At 31.0% G+C, this 10,455-nt stretch overlaps 2 protein-coding genes across 2 annotated transcripts; both read left to right on the forward strand.

Annotated features, from left to right (window-relative positions):
• Positions 1–423: 423 nt before the first annotated feature.
• Positions 424–6,899, forward strand: LOC120092648 (protein SIEVE ELEMENT OCCLUSION B-like). The gene is made up of 7 exons (XM_039050794.2): positions 424–735; positions 926–1,021; positions 3,017–3,465; positions 3,982–4,079; positions 4,174–4,307; positions 4,673–5,143; positions 6,120–6,899. The coding sequence occupies exons 1-7, from the start codon at positions 508–510 to the stop codon at positions 6,714–6,716; spliced, it is 2,073 nt and encodes a 690-aa protein (XP_038906722.1). The 5' UTR covers positions 424–507; the 3' UTR covers positions 6,717–6,899.
• Positions 6,900–8,376: 1,477 nt separating this feature from the next.
• LOC150032090 (uncharacterized) lies at positions 8,377–10,177 on the forward strand. Its single transcript, XM_090308385.1, has 3 exons — positions 8,377–9,056; positions 9,145–9,398; positions 10,110–10,177. The coding sequence occupies exons 1-3, from the start codon at positions 8,377–8,379 to the stop codon at positions 10,175–10,177; spliced, it is 1,002 nt and encodes a 333-aa protein (XP_090164511.1).
• Positions 10,178–10,455: the final 278 nt, after the last annotated feature.

A 10,455-nucleotide genomic window follows, 5' to 3' on the forward strand; every position in this document is an offset into this window, starting at 1 on the left:
ATTTGGTTTAAAATGTGATTCTTGTATTTAAAAAATAGGCAAATCATTTTGAAAAAAATTTAAAAAAGACTTAATTTTCCAAAACTAAAAAAAAATAGTGATCAAACGTAGGCTTTAATAACAAGTTTTTAAATAAAAAAATATAGAGGTAGGTAATAGTGCGTATTAACTTCAGAAACTTCTATAATTTTAATATCAAGTGAACTACTGAAAAGAAAAAGAGTATAACATTTGACTTTGAAGAATTTCTCTTCAGAATTTATGGGTATTCGTGTGATGGAAGGCAAAGAAGGACCCACTAAGGCAATTTATTAAAGCTCAAATCTTTAAATATATTATTCCTCGAAAGAAAAACAGTAATTTTCCTGTTGTCTTCACCTTTATGTTATTTCCATTTTAAATGGTTATAAATAGGCTACTGATGTTAAGACAACAAAACACACAAAACAACATTTGCCCCCTTGCCTCCTCAAGACAAGATCTCCAATCTTTTAGCCTTCTAAAACCATGTCTGTCCTAGCTCCTAAAATTCCCTCCACCCCAATGACCCATTCCAGGCTGCAAACTCACAAGGAAGAGTTGAGTTTGAAAATTTTGTCCGACGAGGTTGTCGCAGGTCACATTTATTCTAAGCATCGTGACGATGATAGGGTCAAAATTGATGTCGATAACTACATTTCGTTTCTTGAAAGTATTTTTTCCAATGTTGATCAAATCAATGAAGCTGCTTCTCAAGTAATACTGCAATTTTTTTTTTTAATTTTATTTATAGGCTTATTTTCAAATATATGAAGTTGAGTCAATTTATTTATAGATATAGTAAAATGTCAGTGTCATTGATAGACAATAACATTTCACTATATTTGATAATATTTACAACAGTTTTATTACTTAAAATAATTATCTTTATTATTATATATTGTAGGGACATGAAGGACGTGTGATATATTCAGAAGATTCATATAAAGCTAATGTGACAATTGATCCACCCATTGATATTCTTCAGAAAGTTTCTAACGAGGTTATTTATATTATTAGAAATTATCACAAAATTATATGATCCATACATTATTATCTGGGCTGTTTTTAAATATAAAAAAAAATCAAAATATTTATAAGATATAGCAAAATTTTAATATTATCAATGATAGACACCGATAGATACTGATAGAGAACTTCTATCAGTGTCTATCAGTATCTATCAATATCACAAAATATCACTGATTGATGGAAGTCTATCAGTGTCTATCGGCGTCTATCATTGATAGTTCTAAAATTTTACTATATTTTGTAACTATTTTCAACAGTTTTACCATTTGAAATAATTTTCCTTATTACCTTATTACTCAATAGTTTTTAATTTTATAAAATATGTCGCAAAATGGTTTATGCATCATTAGCCAAATTTTAAAGATTAATGTCAACAATAATGTCAGTAGCCTCTATTTTAAAGAAGTATCGTAAAAATACTAATAGAAGGTCGATTTTGATACATGGTTTTTTTCCATAAAAATCATAAATAAGTTTGAATTTCATGAATATTAAGTCCATATTAGTGACATTGTATTGATATTTTTATTGTGTTTCATTTATTTTAATTTTTTATAATAATATAATAGTTAAATAATTCATCTCACGATGATCTTGAAACATGTACAAATATTTAATAGAAATGTCAACATATCGATGAAATTAAACACTCTGATTATTATTAGAATTTATACATTTATGATTTATCAACCATCTGAATATATAACAACGCCTGCTGAAGGCTTTGAGGACAATTTAGAAAAAACAAATTAAACTCAGATATCTTGTTTTCTATTTTTCAAAATATTAACTAAACTATGGGTTTTATTTCTTTTTTATTTTCCTTTTTTGATTTTTTTAGAAATTACGAATTGAACATTAAACGTAAAAAAAAAAATTAAATAACATGATAACTCGGAATGTTAATTTCAAAAAGCTATCTATGAAGTGGAAACTTTCATATTTTACTTAATAATTTTAGAATTGATGAAGAAAGTGAGAAAAAAAAAAAAAGAAAGAAATAAAGAAAGAAGAACAAGAAGAAAGCAACTACCAATGTTTTTACTTTTTCTCAGCAAAGTTACAAAACAAACAAAAGGGAAATGATTACATGAAATGAAATGCCTTTTGTCCCCTCAATTTTGGTCGGTATATTTCATTGAAATCTATTAAATTTTAGTATTCATACTTTTAATAAATTTTAAAATTAATTCTTCTTTCTTATTATTATTTTACCAATTTCGATAAAAGAAAATTCAAAATTTCATCGTAAACTAATTTGAATATCAATTAAAATAAAGAGAAATTTTTAAAGAAAAGAAAAATGTCAAACTATTTACAAAAATAATAAAAAAAAATACTGATAAACACTGATAGACTTCTATCAACCTCTATCAATGATAGACTTATATCAGTTTCTATCACTAATAGAGGCTGGTAGACTTCTATCAATCTCTATCTGTGATATACTTCTAATAGACACTCAGTGATAGATTTATATCAGTTATTATCACCAATAGACTCTATCAACATCTATCTGCAAATGTCTATCACAACTATAATTAAATTTTTCTATTTGTATAAATACTTTCACTTATTTTTCCATTTTTGAAAATCTCCCTAAAATAAAAGTATATAAAAATTGAAATAAAGAAAACTCATTAAAAAGAAGGACCAAATTAGTACTTTAATCTTTTTAGAAAAGGAAGAACTACTACTTGATCGCATTGGTTCTTATAATCAACTTTCAGATGTGTACTTATCTATTAAGTACAATAAGATCAATAGATCAATAAAAATACTAGCTAACAAGACCCGACTTGTAAGCAAGAATATTTTTAGTTCAACTAGGATTAGTTGGAGGTTTTTTTAGTATTTATGCTAGTTGAGGTATATTCGTTTTGACATGAATTGTAAGATATCTATTAATTTTTACGATGATAATTTATGTCTTATCTATTAAATTATGTCTTTTTTTCTATCACAGTTGGGGTTTAAGTCTCCTGGGATAGAGAAAGCTCACCAAACCACACTTGAGATCCTTGACATTCTGATTAGCTATCCTTGGGAAGCTAAGGCAACTATATGCCTTGCAGCATTTGGTAGTGACTATGGACTTCTATGGCACTTAAACCATCACTCTCTTTTTGACCCACTTGCAAAATCCTTAGCAAATATCCACCACTCAACTTCACTGAAAAAGCACTTGGATTCATTCAAATATCGACAAGTAGTTTTCAGTTCAAGGAGTCTGATTTTCTTGTGCTTCCAAGTCATCAAACTCATGAATCAAATAAGACTTTTCTCTAAATATGATTCTAAGGAAATTCCTGAGTTGGCTGCTACCCTTCGTCAGATCCCAATTTTTACTTATTGGGTTATACACACTATTGTTGCTTCCACCACTGAAATCTCCAGTTATCTCACTAATTCTGAGTAAGTTCATCAATTGTTCCTCTATAAAAACCCATCTTATTTGTCTTTCTTTCATATAATATAGGGTTAAATTAAATGTTGGAGTTGAATGCCTTGAAATCCACTATTTATCATTATATCAATTAAAACTCTAAGTTTTTACGGGTGAGTCAAATTATACTTTCTATTAATATTCTTAGTTAATGTTTATTTTTATATGTAAGCTTAGAATTTACCTTAATCCAACAACTTAAGCTTTTGGGTTTGATTGTAATTTAACCGATAGTACCACCAAATGGTAAATTTATTAGTTCGTTGTTTTGAGTTTCTTTTAAAGGAATAAATTAAAATACTTATAGATCATTGGTGGAGGGTCAATGGAAGGTCTAACTTAATTCACTTATGAAAATTTGGAGTTTAAATTGATACAATTATTTAGTTTAGAATTTTAATTGATACAACTCCATAGTTGAATTAGGCATATAAATTAATTTTCCCTAAAATATATAACTATGATTATTTCATTGACAATTTCAGGGGTCAATCACAAACATACTTGAACGAATTGAATGAGAGACTCAATGCAATCCTCAGCATACTTGAAGACTATTTGAATATTTTTCAAGAAGAACTAGGTCGATTATTAAATCAGATGTTAATTTCCTTAACCTTTATATTCCTTATTATAAATTAGCCATCTTGAAAATGCTTTGGTTTTCTATGATGCAGAAGAAATTAATCTATATAGGTGGCTTATTGATCACATTGACCAGTTTCCTACTGATATAACATTAGTTGTGTCTAAGCTGCTTGAAGGCAAGTCTAATGCCAAGCCTTTAATAAATTGTTCAACTCTCAAGGAGGTTAGTTATGAATAAAATTTTCTTATTGTTTTTTTTTTATTTCGAAACGGTGATTTAAACTTCTGTATATATTTTTAAAATAGAGACAGTTGCAAATATAGCAATTAGGTCTAACGTATTAGTAGATATAACAAAATTTAACTCTATTTTTTGTAGTCACTATATTATCGATAGAAGTTTGTCATCTATACAGTTTAGTAATGACAGGAGTCTATCAACGATAGAATCTATCACAGATAAATTTTGTTATATTTGTAATTATTTAAAAGAAAATTGTTATACACTTAATTATTAGCCCTAAAGGTATTATTCATTGCTATTACCCTTTTAAAATATGGATTTGAATATTGAATTTTATTTTATAGGAAAGAATTGAAGATGCATTGAGAGAAAAGAATGTGATATTACTGATTTCTGGATTGAAGATTTCAAATGATGATATCCGAGCTTTGAATTTAGTGTACGAAGAGTTGAAAAGAGAGGATAATTATAAGATTGTATGGATTCCTGTGATCAATTCTCAAGTTGTTGATGAAGAAAGTTATAAAAGATACGAATATGTGAGGTCAACAATGAAATGGTATGCAGTGCAATATGGTACAAAAATTGCTGGATTAAGATTTTTGGAAGAGATTTGGCAACTTAGAGATGATGCTTTAATGGTTGTCCTGGACTCAAAATCAAAACTCAAATTTTCAAATGCAATTCATTTGCTTCGTGTTTGGGGAAATAATGCCATTCCTTTTTCCCTTGAGAAGGCAAATGCTTTATTGAGAAAGAATTGGCCAGAATCAACCATTGTCAAATTCACCAACCAACCAAGATTACAAAGCTGGGTAATGCAATTTTTATTTTCATTTTGTATACACATTTATGTTCTTTCTTACCTCTTTCATGTCTATTTTTGGATTAGGTTAAATTACAAGTTTAGTAGTACTATATATTTTTTGAGTTTGTGTGTCCATAGATTTCTTGAACTTTTAAAATTTGTGTCTAATAAATCTTGGATTTAAAAAATGTCTAATAATCCCTAAACTTTTAAGTTCGTATCTAATTACTCTTTGATATTAGATGAGGGTGTTATGGATATGTCGGCCTTGTTGAGATATCGTATTGCACCTATTGATTCTCGATCACTGGTATATTTTTCAAAAAAGAAAATAAGTCTTTGATTTTAAAAATTTTTTAAAAATTAAGTCTATTTGATAACCATTTTCGATTTTTGTTTCTGTTTTTAAAATTCATGCTTGATTCCTTTAATTTTTTCAATTAATGTTTTCACCTTTGTTATAATAACTACCTGAATTCTATCCATTTGTCGTATGTTTCTCACATATTAGTCTCGTAATGATGAATCCATTTTCCAAAAAAGGACTCGAATTCCTAGTCATCTCCAATAATAATAATAATAGTAATTGAAAATTACTTTTAATTTTTTTTAATTTTAACAACTTTACTTGGTTTTTTAAGAAACACCTAGAGGTAGTAAAAACTAAAAACAAAAATTAAATTGGTTAACAAAAGGACCTATCTGATTTGACAAATTTAAAATTGAATTTTATGTAATAGAACCCTAAACTTTTAGTTCCCGTATATAATATGTCAAGTAATTTTTTTTTAAAGAAAATACTAAATATGTCAAAATTTATTAAATGCAAAATTGAGAATATATAGAAATCTGATAGACCTAAAATTAAAAATTTATAGATATGTTAGACATTTTTAAAAGTTTAAGACTAAACATACAATATAACTGCAAGCATATGTATGTTGGGACTAAACTCAATATATATTGTACTTTGTTTTTATCAGATTGATCAAGAAAGGAATATTATATTCTATGGAGGAAAAGATGATTGGATCCAACAGTTTGAAGAGAAAGTAGTGGACATAAAAAATGATAGATCAATGAGAGACAGTGGCATTACTTTCGAGATTGTACGTATAGGAAACAGTAACAAGACTACAAAAGGAGAAGACAATTACAATATTACGTCTCATTTTTGGATAATACAATGGGGATATTTCATAATAAAAAGTCAACTAACAGGTTCAAGTGCAACTGAAACAACAGAAGACATCCTAAGATTGATTTCCTATGAAAATGAAAATGGTTGGGCTATTCTTGCTGTTGGCTCAGCTCCTTTGGTTGTGGGTCGTGGGAACTTGATTTTGAGAGTGTTTGAAGATTTTAATCAATGGAAAAGGAATTTGAATATAAAGGGTTTTGCCAATAGTTTCAAAGATCATTTCAATGAGTTGGCTTTGAAGGCTCATCAATGTGATCGAGTAATTCTTCCTGAATTTAGTGGATGGATTCCTATGATTGTGAATTGTCCTGAGTGTCCTCGTTTCATGGAGACTGGTATTAATTTCAATTGCTGCCATGGTCGTGGACTTAACAAATGAGAAGAAGCTTTGCTTGAGGGAAACTCTCCCAACTGCCTATTATACCATATGTTCTACTAAATAATAAGGTTGTTATGATCTTTGTTGTATCTCATATATATGTATGGCTATTATTAGTGCATACATGGTTTTACTATACCAAAAATCTTGGAATTTTCTATATATATGATAATATTTCTACTATTTGGCTCCTTTTTCTTTGCTTCAAAATCTTTCTAAATGAATTTCATGTGTTGTTATAATGGATACATGAATATTGATCCGTAAAATAGTATATTTCTTAGGGTTGATGTGTAATGACTATCTAACCTCTTAAACACTTCATCAAAAAGTTATTCCAAACAGATTTCTAAATTCTCTCTTTCAAGTAATTATTTTAGAAAAACTTGAGCAGAGAGCTTAATTGGTTAATGCAAGTATCCTCGACCTAAACTCAAAATAATTAAAGAAAAAAACTAAATTTATTTCACTACTATTATGGTTATTATCATTTTTTTTAAAGAACATGTGGGGTTTGAGAGTTTGAAAAATTTCACCTCTTGGTCAATGATTTCACCTCTTGTCAATGTTATTTATATCTAAACTAGTTAACTTATGTTTATAGTTTTGACATTATGTGGTCATTGTTGATCAAGATCCCACGTTAGAAAGATGATAACATCTCACATCCTAATTGTTTTTGAGATTGAACTACATACATACATAAGATTAGAGATTTAAACCACAGACCTCTTGATTGTTAACATATACGACGAGCGATGCTCGCTTTGGATTATATGAAATTCCTTATGTTATCTAATACAGTATCAACCCAAGAATAGTGACCCCATCATAAGCAGGCCTAGTACAATTTTTTTTTTATTAAAAATCCAACCAAATATGGAACTTTCTATGTTATCTAATATTTTCAATTTCCCTAAAATATTTTTCGATTGGTTCTTTTTTGACAATGTATTTTAATATTTTCGATTTCCCTCTCACTCTTCCCAGACCACATACCTCTTAAGGCGGATATGGAACTCCCTATGTTATCTAATATTTTTTATTTCCCTCTCACTCTAGCCTATTTTCGATTTCCTCTCATAATCTTACTCTCACTCTCAGTTGCATGCCGCCCATGATTGTCACATGTCATCGCATGACCATCGTCAGCTTGCTCGTCGCCATCGCTGTTGCACGCAATTTGCAAGTCGTCACAACCCTCATCTCTCCCTCTTACTTTCCTTCAAACAGTTGTTGCACTGCTCCCTATTGAATAATTTGTCATTATTAAACTTTATTTGTGGCATTTAGTGTGACTTTTGGGTTTTGTGACTTTTAGTTTTTTGTAACCAATAGTGATTTTTGAGTTATAGGAGTTATGTGAGTTATGAGCATTTGATGACATTTATAGCTTTAAACCATTGGCATTCCTATGGTTATGTTTGTAAGCCTATATAAAAGCATGCTTAGTTGAATGAAAAATACATCTCTCATTTTTTATATTTTGTCCTCCATGTTTTTTTTCTAACATAGTGGTATCAGAGCTAGTAGAAAATATTGAGAGAAAAATGGCTAACGGTGGGATAGATTCACTTCAACTACCAATACTTACCTAGCTCAACTATGACAATTGGAGCATCAAGATAAAAGCGTTACTAAGAGCACAAGACGTGAGATCATGGAGAACGGTTTCCAAGAGGCAAAATATGGAGCAGATCAAGCGCAAAGAGATGCGTTAAAGGAGACAAGAAAGAAGGACAAGAATGCCCTTTATATCTTCTATCAATCGGTGGATACGTTTGAAACCATCGCCAATGCGGAGACGTCAAAGGCGGCATGGGACAAGCTCCAATTGACTCATAGAGGAGCCGATCGTGTGAAAAAGGTACGGTTGCAAACCTTACGTGGTGAGTTTGAATCTTTACAAATGAAGGAGACAGAAGTGATAGCGGAATATCACACAAAAGTAATGGCTATCGTCAACCAATTGAGACAGAATGGTGAAGAAATCGCCGATGTTCGTGTCATGGAGAAGGTTCTACGAAGCCTAAATACAAAGTTTGAGATTATCGTCACAACGATTGAGGAGACACATGATCTCGAGAACATGACAATTGAACAATTTATAGGCTCGTTACAAGCCTATGAGGAAAAAAAGGAAAGGAGGATGGAGCAAACAGAGACCGTTGAACAACTTCTCCAACTCAAAATCAAGGAGGAGAATAATCGTGGATGTGGAAGAGGTCGTAGTGATCGAGACCATGGTGGAAGAGGTGAAGCCAACACCAATATTTCTCAAAACTCGTTTGAATCCTCAAGAGGAAGAGGAGGTCGAGGTCGTGGAAGACGTTGTGGAAGGTCCGAGAGAGATAACTCTCAAGTAAAATGTTATAATTGTAACAAATATGGACATTATGCGAATGAGTGTTACTCATCTCAAACGAAGTCGATTGAAGCATCAGAACCGATCAATCGCTAGCACATCAAAAGCCCATCAAGAACAATCCAATTATGCAGAGGAGAATGGAATCTTATTTATGGTTTCGAATGGAGAAGAAAGTCTAGATAGTATGTGGTATCTTGACACAGGAGCCTCGAATCACATGTGTGGAAAACGCGAGATGTTTGTGGAGTTGAACGAGATGGAGAAAGGTAGTATTGCCTTTGGAGACAATTCTTTGGCTGCCATCAAAGGAATAGGTAAATTTTTCATTCGGTTAAAAAATGGAGAAAATCAATATATCACAAATGTTTATTACATTCCCAATGTAAATAAAAATACATTGAGTGTAGGATAATTGTTAGAGAAAGGTTTTGAAGCTCAAATGAAAAACAATTATTTATATTTGAGGGATAATCATGAGAGACTTATTGCTAAAGCCTCCATGACCAAAAATCGAATGTTTCCTTTGAATATATGTAATGATGTTTCAAAATGCTTGAAGATGTGTTATGAAGATCTCTCTTGGCTATGACATCTACGGTTCGGGCATCTCAATTTTGGAAGTCTAGAAGATTTGTCGAAGAAGAAGATGGTGTGAGGTTTACCACACATTCACAAGCCAAACCAAGTGTATGAAGGGTGTTTGCTTAGCAAACATCATCGAAGTAGTTTTCCGAAGGAGTCTATGACAAGAGCAAAGAAGCCTTTAGAACTCATCCATGTCGATATGTGTGGAATGATCAAGCCAGAGTCTCATGGTAAAAGTAAATATTTCCTTCTCTTTATTGATGATTTATCTAGAAAAACATGGGTGTACTTTTTAAAGGAAAAATCATAAGTATTTTAAATCTTCAAGAGATTTAAGGCACGTGTGGAGAATGAAAGCAATCTTACAATCAAGGCCATGAGAACTGATCGAGGTGGTGAATTCACATCAAATGAGTTCAAACAATTTTGTGATGAAAAAGGCATCCGACCTCCATTAACAGTCCCAAGGACACTGCAACAAAATGGCGTGGTGGAGGGGAAAAATTAGACAATCTTGAATATGGCAAGAAGCCTGCTAAAGACAAAGAAAATGTTGAGGGAATTTTGGGCAGAGGCCATAGTTTGTGCGGTTTATTTGACAAATCGAGCATCAACCAAAAGTGTACTTGACAAGACGCCTCAAGAAGCATGGAACGGAAGAAAGCCTGGGATTGGTCACTTCAAGGTATTTGAGAGTATTGCATATGGTCATGTGTCGAAAGAAAAAAGGACCAAGCTCGATGATCGAAGTGAGAAACTCATCTTCATCGGCTATGATGCAAGTTC

The sequence above is a fragment of the Benincasa hispida genome, chromosome 12 (genome assembly GCF_027475165.1).
Source record: "Benincasa hispida cultivar pf3 chromosome 12, pf3_genome.v1.1, whole genome shotgun sequence".
Taxonomy (NCBI): Eukaryota; Viridiplantae; Streptophyta; class Magnoliopsida; order Cucurbitales; family Cucurbitaceae; genus Benincasa; species Benincasa hispida.

What these genes read in the sequence shown, in the direction of transcription:
- LOC120092648 (XM_039050794.2), top strand. Translation starts at nt 508, where the DNA reads ATGTCTGTCCTAGCTCCTAAAATTCCCTCCACCCCAATGACCCATTCC. An exon ending in TTCAGAAAGTTTCTAACGAG is followed by an intron (nt 1,022 to 3,016) that starts GTTATTTATATT and finishes TTTCTATCACAG; the next exon opens with TTGGGGTTTAAGTCTCCTGG. An exon ending in AACCAAGATTACAAAGCTGG is followed by an intron (nt 5,144 to 6,119) that starts GTAATGCAATTT and finishes TGTTTTTATCAG; the next exon opens with ATTGATCAAGAAAGGAATAT.
- LOC150032090 (XM_090308385.1), top strand. Translation starts at nt 8,377, where the DNA reads ATGGAGAACGGTTTCCAAGAGGCAAAATATGGAGCAGATCAAGCGCAA. An exon ending in CGTGGAAGACGTTGTGGAAG is followed by an intron (nt 9,057 to 9,144) that starts GTCCGAGAGAGA and finishes TCTCAAACGAAG; the next exon opens with TCGATTGAAGCATCAGAACC. An exon ending in GGCTGCCATCAAAGGAATAG is followed by an intron (nt 9,399 to 10,109) that starts GTAAATTTTTCA and finishes GTGATGAAAAAG; the next exon opens with GCATCCGACCTCCATTAACA.